Here is a 24,899-nt window from a genome sequence, read left to right on the forward strand (position 1 = left end):
AGAAGGATACAGTATAGCCATAGCCCATGTTGTGTAGACTTGTTCTGACTAGCCAAACTGTTAATGCCCTCTCTACATCAGTGCTCCTATCACTACATAAAGCCACTTTACTCCTGGCCATGCTCCTCAGACTCCTACCTAAGGGATGCAGCACAGGATTAGGGCCTTCCTGACCAATCTGAACATTCCTCTCTTTTTGCAAACCACGTACTCACCTAGCTACTAGGAAAGTTGCTTTGGAAATGCTCCTAAAAATGTATTTCCAGAGAGACAGAGAAAGAGAGAGATTTCTTTTCAAATCCTTCTATAAAGTTCAAAAGCCCCAAGAGAATTCAGTCAGTTTAGAACAATATTGTCCCTCTGATGCAATGTGTCATGAAGCTGAAAAGAAGTCCTACTTGTTTATGTTCTGTGCTGTTTGATTTCACATGAAGTTTGGAAACCCTGCTGACATTAAAAGATTTGAGCTTGAATACATTTTATTGTCGTTGCATGAAAGGTTAAAAAAATACCTTTTCCAGAGCATCTCTATCGACCAGCTCCTGTACTGCCAAGAGCTTGATGCTGTAAGAAAGAAACACACAAAATTAATCATTCAATGGCAGACATTTTCACAGCACCTAGTTACACCAGGACTGAAATCTTCCCTTCACTTTTTTTTTTCTTTCAGAAGGTTTAAAATGCCCATTACATGAGGAAGCATGCATGTGCTTTGTTTGATCTGACATAGATGTCCTCCATAGACTTTTTGGTTCCTAAATTATTAAGCATATTCAAATTCACCATTTAATAGTAGTCACCCTGATCATCCCATTTTCATTGTTTAAAACAACACAAAGATCTCTTGAAAACAAAACAATTAAGAGGTATTTAATAGCATGGGCATTTTTCTATCCAAAAGTTTACAGCTCTGCAGTTGGCTCCTTCTTCTTCTTAGATATCAACAATTTACTCCCACCCATCCACATACGAAAAAAAAGAAAGAAGTATAAGATTTACCTTTTCTCTTCAAAACTTTATTCCTTCACCGTTACAAAAATCTCTTCTTTATTTAGCCTACCATGGACGGCTCACAAAATAACTAAATCTTGCTCATTCTATGCCAGCTGTTCTCAAATAGTAAGGCCCCGTTTCAATGGGGTCACCAGGACTGGTGTTAGATTTGCTTGGGCCCAGTTGTCAATGCCTGGAACCAAAGCCAAATCACAATCGTTTCAGCCCTTGGTGGTGGGGCCCAGGTTACAGGATCCCTGCCTGGGGCTGAAGTCCTTGGGCTTTGGCCCTCCCACCTCAGGTATTGGGACTCAGGTGGGCTCGTGTTTTGCCTCTCCCCTGGGATCATGTAGTAATTTATGTTCTCAGAAGGGAGTCACGGTGAAATGAAGTTTGAGAACTCCTGCCCTGTGCTAATGACTTCAATGGGATCGTATGTAAGAAAAGCAGTATTTGCCTAATAAGACACACAAAAGATGTGACATCATCATTAGGTAAAAGCATGCACTGAAGCATGCATCTCTCTACTGCATCATCATGTTAATCAGGACTATACTATACAGAAATTACCCCACTATTCTTTTGCTACATTCACTGACCAAACCACTGCCCTAGTTCTTTGTACACGTGCTTTTTTCCAAATTCCGATTCCATTCTAATTCCTATTGCATGTTTACTGACTTTTTTCCCCCCCACTCTGAGCCTGATATGCACATAATCCAGGGGATTAACTCAAGGTTCACAGGCAACACACTCATTTTTCATCCAGATAATTAAGCAACAGTTATGGTCAAGATCTAATGTAAATGGCTATTGATTTCAAGGGAGCTATGAAGATTTACACCACAAGAAGAAATGGCCCTGTTTGATCTTTCACGAGAGAAGAGATAAACGAAACAAGTGCTTTTTAAGTCAATTTATAACAATTCTCTTTAAACTGGTTATAAACAAAGTTAGCTAGTGAGTGGCAGGTTAAAAATCACATTTAACAGCATTATAAACTCACTATACTTAACAGTACAAGGAAGCTAGTTTCCGGCCACATCCCATGTGGTACTGAGAGCCTCATGGAAGGTGTTGAGCATCCTTAACTCTAGTACAGTGTTTCTTAAACTTAAGACCAAGGAACACCAAACAAGGATTTTTTTGTTGAGAGAAAAAAAAAAAAAAAAAGTCAGGTGCAGGGCGGAGGGGCGGGGGAAAGTTACTGAGGAAAAAAAGGGTCAGGGGAAAGTTAAGAAAGTTATTGAAAAAAAAAAAGCCACCTGCCCCTTTCAGGGTGCCCATTTTGAATTCTGTTGTTCTCTGCGGCACATCTCCAACTGCCTCGCAGCACACCGGTGTGCCACGGAACACAGCTTAAGAAACACGGCTCTAGTAGGAGCAAGAGCCCTTCTGAGTGTATTTCAGTTTTGTAGTCTTGACTATGGGTTTGAAAATAAATTTGGATTCAACCACAGTAACAACCAAGTTAACTCCATGTCAGTCTAGCAGGAAATGGGACCAGAACAGTGTTCAAAATGAAGATATGTTTCTCTGTACTAGGGATGCGAATAGTTAATTAGTTAACCTTAACAAGTGAGGCTTACTGGTTCTGGTTTGCCTGCATCTTTAATCTGTTAACTGGTCAAACATAATGTTTAACTGGTTAACCACTTAAACTGGATTCTACATCCCTCCTCTGTATTGAAGCCAGGTCATTCTCCCACCTTGTAATGAGGTACAGATCTTGGGCATTCCAGGGCTCTGTCAATACGAGGGAATTTTAGGGGGGGGGAAATTCTCATTTATAATACCCTCATTTCAGCTGCATTTTTAATCAGGCTGGTAGGAGCTCTGGTGCAAATAAATCTTTGTGGCTTCCGGTGTCTTTACAAATGAAAAAAGAGCATAACAATGAGGAGTCTGGTATCATTTCCCCCTCCTTTTTTGCAACTTCAAGCCAATTTTATACTACACTTACTTCTGAAGAAACCTTAAGTACTGTTTTATATACATTACTTACGAAGAGTGCTGTCCACTTCAGATTTTAGACTTGATTCAACCCTGTTTGGGTAACAGGTGAGAAACTCCCTGCCACTGTACCAGTAGAGTCAGTGGAGAAGCCAAAAACACTGTCTGCACTTTTTCCTAATCCTGTAGGCATCAGCTATAACGTGAAGTGAAGGTTAACCAAAGTAGGCAATAAATCAGTAGCCTCAGCCATACCACCTAGAAGAAACATGTACCTACTTTAGGGATTGCAATAATACTTTAGGGATTACTGCAGCTCTTCTGGCGGAAGAGGGACATTCTCCACCAGTGTTCTGCATTATGCTGATATTGCTGCTCCAATTACCATGCTTTCTTTCTAGTCTTTCAACCAGATTTGTCCACGTGGCCCTGAGGAAGCTCCACTTTTCCCTAGTGTGCCATTTAGTGGCATCATGGCAGGGAATATTTCTCACAGCCACTGCTAAAATGACTTTGTGATTCTGGACAGCTACAAAAGTGCTTTTAAAGAATAAAAATGGATTTACTTCTGAGTCCATGCTAGGACCTGATGCATAAGCCTGCCAGAGGAAGCCATTTGTAGCATACAAGACCTATAAAACCCTGGAATTATGTTGCATTTCTTGACTGGCATCTTATTTATTAACCAATATATACGGTAGATACACATGTCCAGATATAAGCATTCCTGTAACAGAAGCTGACATAACACAAGGTTAAATCAAGTCCTTTTTACTACATTTCCATGCCTTCCACTAAGAAATCTCATGTTCTAATCTAAACCCTAAATACAACTATATCTTCACCTTCGTGTAATTCTAATTTTCATATCTCTCCAAATTTCATAATGACCAGGTACACTGAAGTTCCAGGCAATGCTTTTTAGGTCTGCCCGGTCTATTGCTATTAATACAGAGAGGGCTAGCATCCTGATAAAGACAGTTCAGACACTAAATATGCTTCCACTAAAGGCTTACACCAGAGAAAACATAGCTCTAATTTACTGCTGCTGCAAGAGTAAAAGAATTATGGATATCTACTATGATTTACTGCATATGCTGTACAATAATATTCTAGTAGAGCAGGAAGAGGCACTTAAGGAAATGCAATGCTGAAATGAGAGAACCTTTCAATCTATTTATCAGAAAGTTTGTAGTTGAACAAATAAGCACTGATGAAAGAATGCATTTGAATAGAAAATGCTATTAAACCACTGCAGACCAACTGCCTCTTATTTTTTCTTGTTTTCTCCCACTCACTTTATTTAATTTTTAAATTGTGCTTGTGAATTCCAAAGTTGTGAGAGATGCTGGACTGATACCTTGCTCCTTTACTTATCCACAGAACACGTGTAGGACTGGCAACAGCAGTACATTTCTCCTCATATAGCACCATAAATACATCTTACTATTGGAGAAGTTACCTCTCTGGACAGGCAATGCAAACTCCATGTCCTCTGAACTCTTGGTCTCTGAGGCTACGTCTAGACTGCAGGCTTCTTTTGCAAGAAGCTTTTTTTGGAAGAGATCTTCCGAAAAAACGTCTTGCAAAAGAGCACGTCCACACACGAAAGTGCATCAAAAAAGCCTCTTCTCTGATGTAATTCCACTTCAATCATTACAGAAGGCCTCTAAGACTATCAACAGATTTGCAGGTATAAAGGCTTTTTGCTGTGTAGGAACAAACTTCTGTCCTTCCTCGATGCAGGTGGCAGTAGTATATTGCAGATCAGCTAATGGAAATGCTGATACCTATTCTTTTCTCTAACCAACTTACAAAAAAGTCACTTTCAATGCCTTTGTTTTCAGTTCACAGTTGACAGATACCAACCCAAAACAATGCCAGTAAGTCTATTTATATTATACTCTTGGGGGACCTCTGTGCCACTGCACCATGCAGAATTTCACAGAATTCCCTGTTTCCCCAGTAGAATTCCTGGCTGCTACCAGGGCTGTTGGACTTTTCAGAGCCCTGCTCACGGTGAGTGGTGCACCCAGCCTGGTGGGGCTGGAGGCTGCATGGTCTTTGATTTTCCTGGGGCAGAAGAGGGCCTAGGAGACCCGACCAGCCCTGGCAAAGAGTGAGGAATGGGCAGGGGCCACAACACACAACGGGGGTCTGGTGGAACAGGACAGTGCAGATGTCTGGACTCTGGGGGTCCCACACAGCCCCTCCAGCCCAAACTGGAACTGGGTTGTGGTAGGTGTTCTTTAGCTCTCTACTCCAGGGGGAATCTTTTTTGCTATAGTCTATTGTTGACAAACGTTTTGAAATAAATTACAAAAATAATTGAAATTGGGGTGATTATATTGTGTTAGTTTGACAAATAAAATATGCAGAATTTTAAAATATCATGCTCAACATTTAAAATTTTTGGCCCAGAATTCCCCCAAGAGAAATATAAAATCCTTATAACAACAAAAGACCATTTTATTTGTCCCTACTGTAGTATATATTGACTTCTTATTGCATTTAACTAGCAACATTAACCCTCATTTAAAACTAGCATTCAGTATAGTTTTGTAATTAGGGAAAACATGCTATGTAAAATTTGTGTTACCAATATTGTTATTCTTCACAGTGCATACATAATTTTCTCAGGCTTTTGTCAAATAGGATGGAGTAGGAAGTGCGTGAGAGAGAGAGAGAGAGAGAGAGAGAGAGAGAAGCGTGTGTGTGTGTGTGTGTGTGTGTGTGTGAGAGAGAGAGAGAGAGAGAGAGAGATTTTTATTGAGACATTACATGACATGCCCCAAACAATTTTAAATTATACTGGGTGATCAAAATCTGACTATGTACAAAGGCCAAGATTTAAAACAAAGATTAGACCACTCATAAAATCAAAGGTACGGAGTGTTTCCAAATACAGGACTATATTATAGTGCAAGCTGGCATTTGGCTCCCTTTCTTGGATCTTCTGAATCATTTCTCGCCTGTATTATCCAGCACTTTTCCAATCCAATCCTGCCTCAATACACCAATGGAAAGACTGATTAACCATTACTTAAATGATTCTAAGGATGTTTTTGGAAGGGCACATAGATGTGATCAATGTTTTACCATCATTCCTGCATTGAAATGATTAGTATTCATATGAATATAATTAATATTAAGGCAGTGTTTAGAATTAACTTGGATTCTACTTGGAGACCATAGTTCTGTACTCTTGCAAAATGGCTTTAAACTTGGGAAGTAATCAAATGCAATTTAAGGTTATTTGCTTCCCTGATTCCCAAGAACATAGGAGCCATATGCTATACCCCCTTAATGTTAAAATGCACATTTTTCTCACATATTTTTAACGCAATGTTACTTGGACTCCCTTGTCCTATCTACACATTTCATTCTCTCAAAGAAGATAGGAATGCAAGTTTGAAATCCTACAGAGAATACACTGGACTTCAGCACACTTGTTCAAATAGAGCTCCACAGAGCAATCATGTGATCCGGTGGTCTGATATATTATTTGACAATGTCTGAATACTAGTAAATATTGGTCCAGTGTTACAGAAATAGGATAGAGTCATCAGGAAACTGGCTGAATCAGCACACAAAACCTCAAAGTCCTTTATCACTCGTCTTTGGTTGTGGTAAAGAGACTGACCCTCAGAAAGTGTGTCCTAGCATTAAGAGGCAAGGGTGCTACCATGGCATGAAAGCAGTGCCATAGTTGTGCTGCTATAGTACAGTCATGGTCTAAGTGTCAAAACTGAAGATGTATATAAAGGAAAAATACAGCTGGATCAAGAGCCTCAGCGACAACTGGTTGGTGAATTTCCACTGAAATCAATGAGCCTTAAAAACCTTTGAGAATCCAGGCCTTACTGACTAAAAAAGTGAAATCTATGTTTACAGTATGTAAATTTTAAGGACTCTTCTCCCCCTCCTCAAAAAAAATCAAAAGCAGTTTATTGGATTATTATATTAAAGGTTAATTCTCCAGAGTAATTTCTGAAACATTTTAGTCCCCTGTAATGCAAGACCATCAGTTAGCATTCATTGCAGCATGTGGGAAATTGGCTGCACGACTCACTGCCTTTAATGTATGAAGGATAATTGCTGCAGCTCACTAATGACTGTGTCCAGCAGGTACTTAGAGCAAAAAAGAATAGAAGCAAAGATCAAAATAGTTCTCACTCCGCATTAGCTAGATTGCCCTTGTTTTCAGAATAATCATCAAACACAAACAGTCTGAGTCACAATAGTCAGATGTTATCTTTTATTTTTTTCATACATCACAGATCATGTGAAGTGATCAATACACATAAGTGTTGATCAAGTTTATGCAGCCTAAATCTGCCTAACCCACAAAGCACAGCAGCTTCAGTTAAATGAAGGAAGCTGTGCAGAATACATCAAATACATCTCAGTTTCCATGGACTGCATAAATAATTTTGACACTTAACCACATTGATCAACTGTGAGGACCTGCCATACATATATAAAATCATAAAGATGAGACTTGGTCAGCCTGGCTAAGGCGTAATCCTTGCTAGGAAAGGGTCTGCCAGAATAAATATACTAGCAAACCTTCCTAGTGCAAGTGCAACTTGTATCATCAAGAATGCTTTTTGCTGGTATAGTTTATACCGACTTTCTCAATGAAATATGCTCTATCAGTATGGCCCTACCAAATTCATAGCCACAAAAAACACATCACAGACCATGAAATCTGGTCTCCCACCATGAAATCTGGTCTTTTGTGTGCTTTTATCCTATATTATACAGATTTCACAGGGAAGGCCAGCATTTTCTAAATTGGGGCCCTGACCCAAAAAGGAGTTTTGTGGGGGGGGGGGGTCATAAAATTATTTTGGGGGGTCACTGTATTGTCACCCTTACTTCTGCGCTGCATTCAGAGCTGGGTAGCCAGAGAGAGGTAGCTGTTGGCCAGGCATACAGCTCTGAAGTCATTGCAGAAATAAGAGTGGCAACACTACACCAGTCTCCACTTACTTCTGCGCTGCTGCTGGTGGCAGCAGCTCTGCCTTCAGAACTGGGATCCCAGCCAGCTGCTGCTGCTCTCTGGCTGCCCAGCTCTGAAGGCAGTGCTGCCCCCAGCAACCGTGCACAAGTAAGGGTAACAGTCCTGCAATCCCCCCCTCTACACACACACACACACACACACACACACACACACACACAAAATAACCCTGTGGCCCCCTTAAAACAATTTTTTGGGTCAGGAGCCCTTCTATTACAACACCATGAAATTTTAGATTTCAGTAGTGGAAATAATTAAAATTATTTTTAAAATCCTATGACTGAGAAATTGACCAGAATAGATGGAGAATGTGGTAGGGCCCTATCTATCAGCAAAAGCATATTTTTGTCAGTATAACTGCACCTACACTAAAGCCACTACAGGAATGTGTGTGTGGGGGGCAGGGGGGTTAAAATAATTTCTAACTCATATTACTAAACTGACAAAGGTTGCTATTGTACCCCTGGGCTAAGAATCCAGAGGCTCCACATTTACAAAATAATCAGTTTAATATAGTAATCAGCATGTCACACAATGTAAAAGAATGTTAACAGGATTAACTCTTTTTAAGGCTATGCCATATGAGAAAATACACTGTAAATAGCTAGACAAAAGGATCCACAACTAGAGTTGACATTAAAATCAATGCGAGTTTTGCCTGTGCCTTTTGCCTGCAGTATTAGTTCTATTAAAAACAGAACCCTGCAATCAAAATGTTAGCACCAACATCAATCAATTCTCCCCTCAGGACACACCTGCTACTGCTATTGAGAGTCCATTTACAGGAGTTTCTGAGAAGCAGCAGGAGTAAACTGCCAAATGCCAACTGCCACGAGTGTGTGGGGAGTTTAGGGACTTCTTTCCAAAAGTTAATTTCAGAAGTCCCATAGTTGATTCATGTGTGAAATTGCATGAATTACAATGGGGAATTCATCTTGGACATTCTAAATGGCATGTATGATGTCAGGACCACAAAGCAAATCAGAGAGTTTCCAATCATGATCCAGCTGCTTTTACAGTAATGATTAATTTAAAATATAACAGGGCTTCATGAGACTGGAACCTAAAGTTAGTGAACAGCCACAACGTTATACAACCATTGCTCGCTGTACCAGAATAATGTCCAAAGGGTTTGATTTAAACCTTCTGGGGATGCATCATGTATCTGTAATTCTAATCCCGGGGAGAATGTAATCCTTCCCCAATTCTGTGAGCCAGCTGGCTGAATCTGCACTATCTGAGCCAAGTGCTATCCGAGAGGCAGGCTCTGTTCAGTATGACAGAATTTTCTAGCAACACTGTACTGAGTGGGAGACAGGAGCAACTAGAAAATAAAGAGTGTTCGAGCAATATAAATATATATTAGGGCAGTCTCTGGCTGTTTTTAATGTATGATGCAAGAACCAAAATTTGTTAACACTTCCCATCCCAACTGATGTAAATACAAAACACACGGTGGAGCTTCCTAGGGCTAAGGGATGGTGAAGAAGAGAATACACTATGAAATCCACTATGAACATCAACATGCAGGCCCGTTAGCCTGTGCAGCTGTCAGATATTGTAATGATGGATTCTATGGAACATATGACTAGCCATACCTGAGCAGGCCCTTACCCTGTCTGACAGTGTCATGTACTGGATACTCTGTGGGATGGTGCAAAGTTTCAGAGTGGAAAATAGCAGAAGCTCCTATGTGTAAGTGTGGGAGCTATCCCACTGTAGCAGAGAAATTTCTCTGCGTACACCGAATCAAGAGTACACCAAATGATGAAAGAATTTCAGTCCCTCTCCCAATTCACTTCATCCTGGTAACTGCTCACCTTGACTTTCTTTCTCAGCCCTGCATGAACAAGATTCACATCACACAGGGAATCAAGTCCAGAGTGTTTACCTCATTCTCTCCATGCACAATGGTTGGAGTGCCCCTACTTCAGAACTCTCTAACTCACTTGTTACTCCTTTAACTTGTGATCATGGCAATGCACATATATTTACACCTAAGATTTGTATGTGTTGCATTAAATCACACTTCAGTGCAAGCATGAGGACGGAATGGCTTGGATGACTTTCAGTGCTGCAGTCACAAACCTGCAGCAAACTTCACAGATACAACAAACGTATGAGCCCCTTGTCTTTTTTCCTGGAACAGGATGTGCTACCATTAGGCTGCTGGCATGGTCTGCCCTAGGATGGGTTTGGGCTTTCATTCTCCACCTTCAGTTCTGGTGCATCTCTCATGCCATCTCCCCATCTGAGGCTGGCACAACGGCCTCTCTTTTGGTCAATTATTGCAGTAAAGCATGCTGTGTTTTATTGTAAGGAAGATGCCCTCTGGCTACAATCAGCTGAGAATTTTACAGATCAGTGGTATTTTGAATGGTTAATATTTGCGGATCAAAACTGAAGAGACTCTACAGGGATATTCAGATATCATTATAGTGAAACCTCCCAGGAATGGGTGCAGATTAGAGTAAAATATGGCACTGAACCCGGTTTGCGGATTACTCTAAATGCCCTGATCCAATCATGACTCACTCATTTTACAAATAAAAAACACAAGCACTGCATTTGTCATAGTCATAAAAATGCTTTGTGGTGGCAGTCTCCAAACTCTCTAGTCTGATAAGGTATCAGAATCGTACCGTATATGGAACACACAGGAAGCAACATGCAAGACATGAGGCAATGTGGGCTAGTGAAATAAGCACAACACAGAGTCAGAAGCATTTCAGTTCTAATCCTAGCTCAGTCACTGACACAGTGAGTGGCCTCGAATTTAGGTGTCTTGTTTTCAGAGAAGCTCAGCTTGTGTTCACTTCAAGTAAATTTGTAGGTGCCCAGCCTCCCTGAAAAACCAAGCCCTTAGTGCCTTTTGGAATTACATGCACCAATTACAAAAAAAATGTGTTCCTAACTTGTATACACTGCCATGACTGCACACAAATCAGGTAAATGACCAGTTATGCAGCCATTTTTCACTCAAACTGCCTATTTGAATATACATTTGTGATAACTATATGTGTGCAAATTAGATGCATGGTATTGCATATCTAATTTTGAAAGCCCAGATCTTAACCTCAGAGTGTCATGGCTGCCATGCCTATGGCATAACCACATTTACACAACGCCAAGTGTTGGGAGAATTAGCTAGACAATGTTTGAATCACATATTAGAGAAGATGATGTAACAGGTGCTCTCCTAAACTGTTTTCCTGCCACTGTTGGACAGTTCCTTTCAATTCATTTCCTACTGTTTTGTTCAGGCTAACAACACCGACTAGGTCTTCATATGTAGCTCTCTTAGTGTAAATCTACACAGCAGTGTTATTTCAGAATAATTGACGTTATTCCAAAATAACAAAGGGCGTGTCTACACTGCAAGCTATTATTTAGAAATAAAGGCAAGCTGGAGGACTTTCTTACTCTTAACTCCTGTAATCCTCATTTCACGAGGAGTAAGGGCAGGGCTGGCCTTACCATGAAGTGAACTGAGGCAGTCGCCTCAGGTGCCAGACTGTGGGTGGGGCGCCACTAGGACCCAGAGTGTAGAAAATTGTATCCGCTACTGGTGCATATGTTTTCTCTCTGCTCTAGATGCACAGAGATGGTGGAGTGCTGTGCTGGAGGAAGGAGGGCACAAGAGATATAACAAGGCAGGCTGGAGAAAAGGTGGTATGTGGCCGTCATTTGAGCTCCCCGCCTCAGGTGCCAAAATGTTGTGGGCCAGCCCTGAGTAAGGGAAATCGAAGGAAGAATGTTCTTCCTTCAACTGCCTGCTGTGTAGACAGTGCCAAAAGCCGAATTAAGCCATTTCATAGAATTATAGAACACTAGAACTGGAAGGGACCTCAAAAGGTCAAGTCCAGTCCTCTGCCCTCATGGCAGAACCAAGCACTATCTAGACCATCTCTGACAGATGTCTATCTAACCTGCTCTTAAATATCTCCAGTGATGGAGATTCCACAATCTCCCTAGGCAAGTTACTCCAGTGTTTGACCAGCCTGACAGTTAGGAACTTTTTCCTAATGTCCAACCTAAACCTCCCTTGCTGCAGTTAAAGCCCATTGCTTCTTGTCCTATCCTCTCAGGCCAAGGAGAACAATTTTTCTCCCTTGCCCTTGTAACACTCTTTTAGATACCTGAAAACCACTATCCCCGCTCAGTCTTCTCTTTTCTAAACTAAACAAGCCCAATTCTTTCAGTCTTCCTTTATAGTCATGTTCTCTAGACCTTTAATCATTCTTGTTACTCTTCTCTGGACTTTCTCCAATTTCTCCACATCTTTCTTGAAACGTGGTACCCAGAATTGGACACATTACTCCAATTGAGGCCTAATGAGCGCAGAATAGAGTAGAAGAATGACTTCTCGTGTCTTGCTCACAACATTCCTGTTAATGCATCCCAGAATCATGTTTGCTTTTTTTGCAACAGGGTCACACTATTGACTCATATTTAGCTTGTGGTCCACTATGACCAGTAGATCCCTTGCAGCAGTACTCCTTCCTAGACAGTTGCTTCCCATTCTGTATGTGTGAAACTGTTCCTTCCTAAGTGGAGCACTTTGAATTTGTCCTTATTAAACTTCATCCTATTTACCTCAGACCATTTCTCCAGTTTGTCAAGATCATTTTGAATTATGACCCTGTCCTCTAAAGCAGTTGCAACCCTTCCCAGCTTGGTATCATTTGGAAACTTAATAAGCGTACTTTCCATGTTAATATCTAAATCATTGATGAAGATATTGAATGGGACCGGGCCCAAAACAGACCCTTGCGGAACCCCACCCCTTATGCACTTCCAGCAGGATTGTGACCCGTTAATAACTACTCTTTGAGAACAGTTATCCAGCCAGTTTTAAATCCGCCTTACAGTAGCCCCACCTCAGTTGTATTTGCTTAGTTTATTGATGAGACGATCATGCAAGCCCGCATCAAATACCTTACTAAAGTCTAGGTATACCACATCCACCACTTCTCTCTTATCCACAAGACTCGTTATCCTATCAAAGAAAGCTATCGGATTGGTTTGACATGATTTGTTCTTTACAAATCCATGCTGGCTGTTACTTGTCACCTTATTTGATGTAGCTGAAGTTGTATAGCTTAATTCGACTTTAGCCCTGCTGGGTAGACGTACTCTAACAGCTTTAAAAGGCGGCAAGCATTATCCCATTTAACACAGAGAGAAACTGGGACAAAGAAATGTTTAAATTTCTTTGTCCAAGATCAGATCACTGGCAAAGCGTGGTCTCTTGATTATCAGTCCATCCAAAGTCCTATGCCCCACTGTCTTATATTGCCTCCTTTGCACCGTTTTAAAGCATTATGAAAGTATAAACATTATATGCATGATGATCCAGGATGTTCAAAACGCTAGCCACTTGCCACATGTGGCTATTTGGCCAGCTGAGTGTGGCTAGCTCGCTACAATAGTGGCTAGCTCTCTACAATAATGGCTACAGCTTCAGGACTGGTTGGACACCATGGTGATAATAAGTTTATCATTATTGGCCATTTGTTCAGCCTTCAGAAAAACCTTAGAGTCTTATTTATCATTTTATTTAACAGTTACTCTTCACTGTTTGGATTTTAAGACCCTGATTTTTTAAACTGCCTCTTTCTTCGCACTGCAGTTTGTTCTTTAAAATAACTTTTGATATACAAATGAGGGTCTATAGATGACTCACTACCTGAAAAATCAGATACATCCTCTGTGCCCACAAATGGGCATAATTCTTTAAAATGCAAAACTGCAACCAAAAACTATTTAAAAGGGAGGCTAGGTTAAGGCTCCTTTAAAAATGAAGAAGCCAGAGTGTATCACCTTGAAAAAAAATCCAGTAAAGACAAGGCAATTGATTTATTTCATTTTATTGGTTCATTTGATGACAAGCATATGGTATAAGCATAAATAGAACTAGAAATGCAGAAAAGCAACTAGAATGCCACTCCTTTCCTTTTAGTCAAAACAGGCCCAATAGTGCATGCTTTAGCCATGCTCATATTTTTAAAAACTTGAAAAACAACAAATAGTCTGGTAGTACCTTAAAGACAAACAAAACATGTAGATGGTATCATGAGCTTTCATGGGCACAACCCATTCTGAAGAAGTGGGTTGTGTCCACGAAAGCTCATGATACCATCTATATGTTCTGTTTGTCTTTAAGGTGCTACCAGACTATTTGTTTTTTCTGTTAGGGCACGTCTAGACTTGCTTTGACTTTTGGAAGAAGATATGCAAATTTACACCAAATTTGCATATTTTCTGCCGATCGCTTTTTCGAAAGAGCTTCTTTCGAAAAAGAAAGTAGTCTAGACGTGGTTCTTTTGAGAAAAAAAACCCCTTTTTCAAAAGAACTGTTCTTCCTAAAAAAATGAGGTTTATATGGTTCTTTCGAAAAAGCAATTGGAAGAAGATATGGAAATCTACGCTGAATTTGCTTATCTTCTTTCAAAAGAGAAAGCAAGTCTAGACGTGCCCTTACAGACTAACTTGGCTACCCCCCCTGAAGCTTTTGAACATATTTTTAAAGTTGCTCAAAATAAATAAATTAAAATTCCCCAAAAGAGCCATAAGAAAAACAATGAGATTTTACCAAATTCTCAGAATGTGTGACTTGTCAGCTATGCACTCGTCTTCCCCTGTGCCCTACTGTCTATATTTTACAAAGCTTTAAGCTGCTTTGACTTAGGAGTGGATTCGGTCTGCCACGAACTCTGTGCACAGTGAACTTGCTGAACTCAAGTAACCTTCTAAAGGCAAAGATCCAAGCAGACATCTTAGGGGTTACTAGGATTCATATTTAAGGAAGGGGAATGTGGTTTCTATCTAACAAAAATAAAAATTGCTTAGGGCAGATGTGTCTCAACATTCTTGGAAGTAGTTTGCAGATATAATGTGGTTAGGATTGCATTGCTACAGGATTTAATCAGGGGAGTTTCTTTATCTCCTTGGATCAGGCAAAAAACAAAACAAAACAAAAAACCCAAACAAATCAAATTGTTTCAGCTTTATAAAGAATTTTCAGAAATAATTCCCATCAGTACTAACACTGGGTCAAGCTGAAGTGGTGTCAGCAGTAGGAGCCTTAAAGTAGCAAGCCTCTCACCTCCAGGCCTTCTTTTTGCAGGTGTGTCAATTACAAGCCTGCTTTTCCATCCGGTTTAATATGATTTACGGTATTTACATTTACAAGGCTAAAGATGCTTATCCTAGGCTCTAGACATGCTAACCCTTGTGTTAAAGAATACAATGAAATCCCCAAAACACTAAAATAATCAATCCAACAGGAACACAGCCAGGACAGCCGCCCTCCTACAGAAACACCTTTCTACCCTTTCATCATTGTAGGAAGCAAACACACAGCCCTTTCCATTAGCCCAGAGAGGCAGATGGTCTTTTGCAAGGTGTCCAACATGTCACCAAGTCTGGGCTATTTCAGACCAAGATGGAGAGCAAGTTCTAGAGTCTGAGGACTCTGCCTGCTGCCCTGCCTCTCTTGTATAATCAGACGGATCCAGCGGGGGACACCCCTGCTGACTGCAGCTGTGGCAGCATGGCACAAGGAGAGTAAAATGCTTGGAGCCGACATTCTTGCCTACACTAGCAACCAGGTTTATGCTTTTTATCCCCCAAAGTAGTTGAGTTATGGGACAACTAGATTTTCCAGGTGAAAAAAAAACACACCCCAAGGGAAAAGAGAGATGAGGTGTGGTTTTAGAAGGGTGCCTGGCCCCACCCACTTTGGGTCAGTTGCTGCCTGCACACAATAACAATGCGGCAGACCTGCCCATGGGCTCATCACTTGGAGTGGTGCCCTGAGTCTCAGTTAGCCTACATGGATCTGGCTCTGAGTGTTGGGAAGGGCTAGCATGAAGAACAGGTGGTGGTAACATTAATGTACAACAGACCAGGTGCTGGCCTCGGGGGGGCTAGCGCAGCCTGTTGTCCATTACGCCAGCTCAGGTGACCAACAGTTTATTTAAGCAAATTTTCTGCTGAGCTCTATAAAAACTAGAACGAACTATAAAGCCAGCAACCCAGGCACTGTGCCTCAGGACATGTTCCCAGTGTTTCAGTACACGCGGTTTACATTATCCACCTATAAAAAATGGAAAGCAAAATTATGACTTTATATCACATTCTGAGTAAGGTCCCTGTGTAGCTCTGCCATCCCGGGAGCAGTCCAGGGCAGGAACTGTGACTCTTCAGAAGGCAGAGGGGACAGAGCCCAGTCTCTCCTATTCCCCTCCCTTCTGCTCATAGCGCAGAGGGAAGCAAGGAAAGGCTAAGTTGTGAAGGTAAGTACATGGGGCATGCTCCAACTTCATGGAAGTCATAGTAATGCCCTGAGACCCTGGTGAAGGTAGGGCTTGTGTAGGCAAGCTGCTAACCCTGCCCTCAGCCCTGTCCCTTCTGCCCAGGCCACACGCCCCATCACAGGGAGTACAGGCAGCATGCAGCCAGAACCTCCCTAACCGTGAAGAATGGGGAGGGCAGGTGACACAGCCTCCTCAGCCCTGGAGCACGTGCAGGGCAGGCACTCTGGAGCAGCAATACTCCTCTCCCAGAATGCCTATCGTGGGCAGAGTGTGGGTGGGGCTGGGCTGGTGGTTTGGGAAAGCAATGCCTTTCCTTGCCTAGCATACCGCCAATGCCTGAGATTATGCTGTTCATTCACACAAGTACACAGAGAGGCACGAAAATGGCACAGATGAGATAGTTACATGTGGGCTTGGGGGAAGAACTGTGTAAAAAAGATTGGGACAGAGTCCATTTTTATTTTGGGGGAAGCAAGGGGCAGGATAATAGGGTAAATAGCAAAATATTTTACTGGCCTGAACAATAAAAAATGCTAAGGACAGGCCCTTCCTGAAAGAGAAATATGAAAATCTTTAGTAGGAGCCTTCCAAAATGTTCTGATCTATTATTTCAAGCAGTGGGGGAAACAGCAAGAAGTTAACATGAAACACAGGCAAAAAGACGACGGATTAGTCTTTACATGTTAGCGGTGAGGATGAAATGTTACCAGCCAGGACAGGTACAATGGTACAAAGTGCTTTGGGGAAGTAAGATGTGCAGTCACTCCAGATGCTGCCTCCATGTACCAGATAACAAGTCTCTCTCATGCTCAGGCTCTCAAGCAGTAATTTGCTACAAAGACATACACCTTTCCATCACTTAAGAGCTTGCAGAGTTCATGGAAGAACAGAAGACACACAGAAAAATTATGTCTCCATTATACAGTTCTCTCTGAACTCTAACTATACAAAGAGAAGAACCGGGTTATTTGATGTTGAGACATCGATTTTTCCTGTTTATAAAAAGAAATGAAAAATGTCATCCTTTTAAGAAGCCATTAGCCAAGGATACATATTGTGCTGAAGGAAGTTTTTCATGAATAAAACATTTACATAGCTGCATTTACATTGTTATGGAAAGAAGAAGAAAACTGCTATTGTTACAGGCTGTTTCTTACTATGACTAAGTGGGGGATAAGTCTGAGTACGTGCACACATGTGGTTTTCAAGCTGGGCGTGGTTACAGTGGTGGATGAACACACAGTTTGCTGGTGTCAAAACCTCAATCTGAATCACCACAGCAAATGCTGATGTAAAGATTTAGGCAGCAGGGATGACAGGTTACCAAAAACAAATACTGTATAATCAAAAGTGAAAAAGAATCGCCATCTCCGCCTTGACGAAATCTCTCACATGGCATTCAGATCATCTGATCCCTAGCCAGAAAAGCTAGATCTATTTTTTCACACAAGCTAATCTTCTGAGCTGTTTCTTCAGGAAGGAAAATCCCCAGACTGTCTAGATCACACAAACAGGGAATGGGAGGCAGGTTAATTTGAAGCCATAATTTACTGTACCTTTGAGAATATATCAGGGTCCTCCCAAAGCCCATTAGGGTCAATGGAAATGAAAGGGAGCTGTTGAAAGGGGGTTTACTGAAAAAATGTTTTTTTGGGCTTCGCCCTTTCCCAATGCCAGAAGAAAGGGGAAGACACAGAGGAATCAGGATCCTGGGGCTGACTCGGAAAAGGCCAGTGCTCCAAACCAGTGAGTTTGAAAGGGAGGGTAGGCCAACACGAGAGTCAAGAGCTCAGGGCTCAAACTCCATGAGAGTTGGGGTGACAAGAGCAGGTTCAAAAAAATAAATCACAAGACAAACCAAAACCACAATATAAACGCTTGTGATTTATGAGCTAATCTCCTGATTTTTGAACATTAGGAGTTAGAAATACTGACAGTTACAACCTGATCCCACAAAAAGCGACATACAAAAGTATATTTAATCTGTTCAGGAATCTCACTGAAGTCAACTGGTAGTAACTATACTCACAGCCCCAACCTGTTCACAGGATCAGTAGGCTGCAAAATTCGTGAGACAATGTTCTGATGAAAAGTTATGACACCTAAACAGTATATAACCCTATACTCCTCCACCCACCATTGCACTAACATACACCACAGACAACACACCGTTGCCTCTCTCTTTCCCCAGAGTGATACCCACCTTCCATCATCACCTTTACTAAATTACCTCATTCCAAACACACCAAATAACCACAACCAATAATTGTGGGATAACAAAAATTGGGAAAGGGTTTCTGCAGGAGGGTAAAGGAGGTGCCTGGGTTCAAACCTGCCACTGACCTGCAATGTAAATCCTTTCACTGGTTTGTGCCTCTGATTTCCCCCGCCTCCATCGTCTATCTTGTAAATTGCTCAAGACAGGAATGACTTCCTAGTCCATGCCTGTACAATGCACATCACAGTGGGTCCTTGGATGTCTCTCAGTACCACTGCATAATAATAATAAAAATAATAATAATAATATAGTCCAAACTTCCAAGACTCAACTGTGGCACCAGGCAAGAAAAGGCTCCTAATGACAATACAGATACAGATATTCAGGCCTGCTGAGGGGTAGGAGGAAAGCAAAGTGGGCAATTGCCTTGGGGCCCAGTGATTCTAAAGGACCCCGGAGCTCCCAGCTGCTGTCACTGCTGTGACAGTGGCGGTGACTGAAACCGCGGACCCTTTAGAATTTCCGCCAGAGTGCCACATTGCGTGCTCCAGAGCCCTGCATTGCATGCTCTGAGGGCCAGTCTGGGGGTGCATTCAGGCGGCACTGGGGGCGGTCTGTCCCAGCCCCACCCCTTCTGCCTGAGATCCTACTTCTACCAGGAGCATGGAGGTCCCCTGCCCTCATCCCCACACACACATTGCACAGGGCCCTAGCAATCCTGTCAGCTCCCCTGCAGATACATATTCTCTTTCTCCACTTCCCCAAGTCCCTGGTAAAACAAGAGAGAAATGGTTCATTTAAGCGAACATACCCTATTCCTCTAAGCTACATTTATTTCCCCTGGCTACCTGCAAACACATGAAAACTCCAACCCAGCTTCAAATTCTCCATGAGACTGCAGCAGAATCTAGGGGAAGGGCAATTTCTTCATGCTGAAAACTAAAAATCCAACAGTGCTGAACATTGGTGATCGTAAGCCAGGATAAATGTGTGCACACACTGAGCACTGGGATTGATAGCCAGCAACAGCAGCATGAACTGAGCTGCTGGAAGCTGTCCACTAATATACTCTAGATAGAACCACTGTGACTATTAACATACCATATTAGCACTCTGTTGTGTTTGTTGGCTAGCTAATTCATTGTATTACGCTATTCCCACTAACTGCTGATTTCGTTTCTACACAAAACGAAAACAAAATGTGTTCCTTCCCCTAAAAATCATATTCGGGGGATTGGAGGGAGGAAAGGGGGAGAGAAAACAGTCCCTCAGTGAAATGAAACAACTGTGGCTTAAACTTTAAAATAACCAGTCATACAACATATTTAGGAGTTCTCAAGTCTAAAAGTACCCCAGTGCACCAGGCTCAGAAATGTCTGAGTATAATGATGGCCATTAAAGCATAAGCAGTACAGTAGTGCATTACCTGGTGCACAGAAGATTACTGTGTGAGTGCAAATAATCATGGCCTAAGTTTGACTTGTTCTGGAATCAGGAGCTAATTGTGGCCTCTGGATTTCTTAACCTTATTTTGGTCAGGTGCTTTAATACAACCGAATCAATCAATCAATCAATCAATAAATCTCTCACTCTCTCTCTCTCTCTCTCTCTCACACACACACACACACACACACACACACACACGTTCACCAAAGGTTTTCAAAATTATTAAAATCAAAGCGAGTTCATGCTGCAGAAAGCAGGGTTGTCCCTTGGGGGGAGTAGGAATCACAGGGCTTGGAGCAACCTCCCGTAGTTCCCCAGGCAGCCCCCCTGCCGCAGGCTGCACTGTCCCACCCACACTCCACCCCTTCCCCAAGCCCCACCCCTGCTCCACCCCCTTGTACCTCCCCTGCATGACAAACTGGGAGATTACCAGGAGCCAAGTGGCAGGAGGGATCGCTACCCCCAGCAGAGTGCTCCACTCTGCCCTGCACGCTGCACCTCACTTCTCTGGGGCAGCGGGAAGCAATGCACACTGGGGTAGGGTCACTCTGCTTCCTGTTACCGCAGAAAAACCAAGCATAGTGAGCTGGGAGAGGGTGACGGGGCAGAGGGGAGACTGCTGCCAGGCCGCTCCAGCTCCCTCCGCCACAGTGAGTGCAGGAAGAGGCGAGGGTGACCCCTGCTGCCGTCCCGCACCAGGACTGTCCATAGGATGGTTGTGGTGGGCACTCTGAACAATTCTATGGATGGGACAGCTCTGGCAGGAAGGACCAATCGGAATGTGAAGTAGGGATGTCAATGTGCAGTCGACGATATGATTAACGGATAATCTTGTCAACTACACGCATTTCCCTCTGTACCAGAGATGGGGGGTGGGTGGGAAAGAGAAGTGGGAGCTGGTTCCCCTTGAGGAGCTGGCTCAAAAGCTGGCTGCCCATGAGCACTGGATCCGCTTGCCCTCTTTATCCCTGCACTGCTACCTCTGAGAGGGTATGTCTACACTACCACCCTAGTTCGAACTAGGGTGGTTAATGTAGGCAACCGGAGTGGCAAATGAAGCCCGGGATTTGAATTTCCCGGGCTTCATTTGCATGTTGCTGGGCGCCGCCATTTTTAAATGTCTGCTAGTTCGGACTCCGTGCCCGCGGCTACACATGGCACGAACTAGGTAGTTCGGATTAAGCTTCCTATTCCGAACTACCATTACTCCTCGTGGAACGAGGCACAGGGCAACAGGCACCTGGTCTGCATGGGGAACTGGTTTTTAAACTGGCTCCCCTCACGGACCAGTTCCGCCTGCCACCCACTGCTGCTGCTTCTGATACAGAGCCCGGTGGCAGGGGACCCCCTAGGAGTGGAGCCAGGGGTGCACTGGCTGCTGGCCCTGCCTCCGGGGGCTACTGAATAGTCGTGTAACCACTAAGACTCCATGCACGATGTCTAGCATCCCTAGTGTGAAACATTACATTATTACAGGAACATACCAAACATGGCAGGTAGTAACAGCAGTGCAGAACTATGTCTCATGCAGTTATGTATACGCTCCAGATCCACTGTAACAAGAGGATAAGTCATCCCTTAAGTCAAGTCCTTCACTTTACATACCCATGGAAAGTTAATCAAGTAGATTCTCTATAGAGACCAGCCAGACACTGTGACAACAGGCCCTCCGTAGTGCCACATGGCACCTCCCCACTATGTGCCCCACAGAACATGTGACGGCACCATAACAGCAGCTGGCAATGGAACTGTGACAAAAGAAGTTAGGGACATTCCAAAGGGCAGAAGGTGACAGCAGGATACAATTTCACCATACTGAAGCCCTGGTTTATACCAAAGTCTATTTCAACACTGGATGTTTAAATCCTTCCTCCCCCGACACCCAACCTCCTATATTATATTGCTAGTGGAAAGGTACAGAAGAAAAAATCTTGTAATTCTCATCAACAGGATCTGTGCTCTTGCATCTATAAAAATTATAATCCTGAACACTATCCTATTACAACTGCATTCTGATCTCTTGAGACCTCGACTAATTTGTGGTAACTCTGAGGCTGAACTAATCACTGCTCTCACAAAGCATTTGAGCTAGTTTGAAGAGTCACAATTCATACAAGTTTTATTAGTGTGATTGCTTCCTAAAATACTGCCATTAAAAAAAGAGAGAGAGAGAGAACAGGATAAAGTTGTGACGACTTAATACACAGAAGCATGTAACACAGTACTAAAATGCATCCAATATTTATGTCATAACAAGAAATGACAATGTGCATTTCAAAGTAGGGCAAGAGGGAAAAGAATATGACCAGAAATTATGGTAAAGCAGGAAGAAGAGGGGGAGGTGATTGGACACAGTGTACAAGAGAGTGGAGGTTAGGAGGACAAAAGTACATTTTTCCAAGATTGGTGGAGTAGGTTTCTTTTCTCAAAAGCAGTTATATGAAATAATGCAATTATATCCCAGGATTTGGGTGGCAATGAAAAGGGGTGATGGTGGAGGAGAGAGAGTACTTCATCTTGGTTCTGATGGCGTATGACATTGCCAGAAACCTTCAACGGTTCATCAGCCACAGTACCTACACTTGGAGGTATGGCATTCGTGACTGAGCATCTCCCATCAGGTCTGTGGCCTCCACACTGTCAGAACTGCAAATGAGCAGCAGTCTTGAAGCAGCAACAGTGGTGTCATTTTGCATTAGAGCTGCACAAAACCGCTTTCATTCGTTAGGACCCAGGCATTTCTAGTAAGTCCTCCTTTGTTAACCCAGACACAGGGGCCAGATCCTCTGCTAATGTAAATCAGCCTAACTCCACCGAAATCAACAGAGCTATCCCAATTTACATCAGCTGAGGATCTGGCCCAATAGCTAGTACTATTCCAGACATAGGCAAACTCTTTCTAAATCTTGATACTTTTGGATGGTATTAACTCCAAGGGCGGCTATGATTTAATTCAGGGAGACATACAATAGCAACAGGAATGGGCCCAAAGAAGTCAACTAAAATTAGGTCACTAACTTCAATGGAAGCAAGATCAGGAATTCCATACATCTTAATAAAAACTTTCAAACTCCAAATTACATGCAGTCTGCAAGGTTTAAAGCACACTAATCTCTCATGTCAACTCACCTACGATTGTCCTTCTCCTGCATCTGCATAAAAACATAGGAAGCACTGAGCTTAGGAAGGAAATGCTTTAGATATGCACCATACTAACTCAACTAAAAAGACCCATGTCTTGCTTTAATATGGCTCTGAAGTTGATCACTAGAGATAAATAGAGAATAGAAAGTCCATTCAATAGATTATTTGAAGATTTTGAAATTTGGCTTTGCTCTGAATTGGAACAAAATTCCAACATTTCAGAATTTTCTGTAAAAGAACATTCTGGGGGGAAAAACTGTTTCAAGTTGATTAAATATATATATATATTTAAGTTGAAATATTTCAAATGGATTGAAAGGGATGTTTCAACATTTTTGGCACTTGTCCCACCAGTTTTCCTCCAAAACCAAATGTTGGTGAAATGGGCATAATTTTATAACTCATTTCAATTTTTGATGACACTGCATTCTCTGACAGAAAGCAGTTCCCTCACATATTTTCCCCACCAGCTCTTTTGGTCACCCATTATGCACAAATTAAAAATCATGGATGAAAGAAGTAGCAAGAAGGGTGTACAAATAAGTAGATTAAAGTATTTGAAAAACTGTACTAGGTTTAGGAAGGGGGTAAGGGAGAAAGGCAAGCTCAATTACTTGAAAGAAAGATTCAGCACAGATTTGTAGCTTCCCGCTTGTTCTTTAGGCTATTTTTTCCCATGTAAGTTATGAAAGATTGCGTGTCTGACTGAATCACTGACAGGACATGCTGAAGATGACAAAATGACAAGGAATGATGCCCCAGAGGACAAAAGCAAGCTCCAGTGACTTCTGCAAGGCAGGGCTTTGGGAGTGAGTCATCCTAGTTAGGAACGCCATCTCCTTTCAGACTAGTCTCATCGGCCAACACCAGTATCAACTAGCAGCACTGGGGGGGGAAAAACATACAAAGGCTTTGTGTGAAATATCTGATAAGAGTGTTGAGTGCAATGGATGCAAAACATGAGGAAAGCGGAAACCGTGACTGATAAACTGGCCAAGAGGAGAACTGGCACTACAGGAAAGCAGCTGTGGATGGTGTCAGGCACTTTTCAGACTGTGAACACAAACCTACCAGCATCTCAGATCCAAACAATGAAAGTAAATACATTGTTAACATCCCATCTGGAGCTCCTCAGGAAGGAGGAGTTAAAAAAATCTGGGGCCATGAATTCAGCCAGTCCCTTGAGCATCAAGGCCCAACCTTAAGTATCTAACCTTCTATTCCAATCCCAACTGTCCCCAGAACTGCGCTACCATGTAAGTCTGAGGTTGGTGGTGAGGAAAAAGAATTCATCCAGAGTTGGATGGTTCCTTTTTACAGAAAGAATTAGGGGAAAAGCAAATGAAGATTTTGTTTTAAACAGAACAAGGGGGAACCTATGATGTGACCCATCCAGGCCCATGGCAGGGAGGAAAGAGATATCCTGTCACTCTAGCTCAACTCTTCTCCTTCAGAAGTTCTTATTTGCCATGAAGCAACTCATACTGCACATCATGTAGCAACGAAACATGAGCAGCAAATATCACATTACTATTTCAACCACACTTGGAGAAATTCCCTAGTAAGTGGTGACAGTTGTGGCTGCAGGCTAGGCAGCACTGTGTGAACTAGTGGTGAAGAGATCTGCAGGAAATGACCTAGATGTAATACTGTGGACATTGAGAGGAGCAGATGGTGATGGTCTCTATACACCTTCTGTGAAAAGTGATTCCAGCTGCTATGAGATTAACTATAAAATCAGGCCCTTTGTCCCTGTATACATGATACTGCCAGGCAAATACATGAGCAAAATTCAAGGACA

At 42.4% G+C, this 24,899-nt stretch overlaps 1 protein-coding gene across 1 annotated transcript in view; it reads right to left on the bottom strand.

The window, feature by feature from the left end:
- The window catches only part of EEPD1 (endonuclease/exonuclease/phosphatase family domain containing 1), an 83,392-nt gene that overhangs the window by 40,285 nt on the left and 18,208 nt on the right, over positions 1–24,899 (bottom strand). Inside the window, exon 2 of the mRNA XM_006124057.4 lies at positions 513–564. Coding sequence (XP_006124119.2) covers positions 513–564 — 52 coding nt within the window. The remainder of the gene's footprint in view (positions 1–512; positions 565–24,899) is intronic.

The sequence above is a fragment of the Pelodiscus sinensis genome, chromosome 2 (assembly GCF_049634645.1).
Source record: "Pelodiscus sinensis isolate JC-2024 chromosome 2, ASM4963464v1, whole genome shotgun sequence".
Lineage (NCBI taxonomy): Eukaryota > Metazoa > Chordata > Testudines > Trionychidae > Pelodiscus > Pelodiscus sinensis.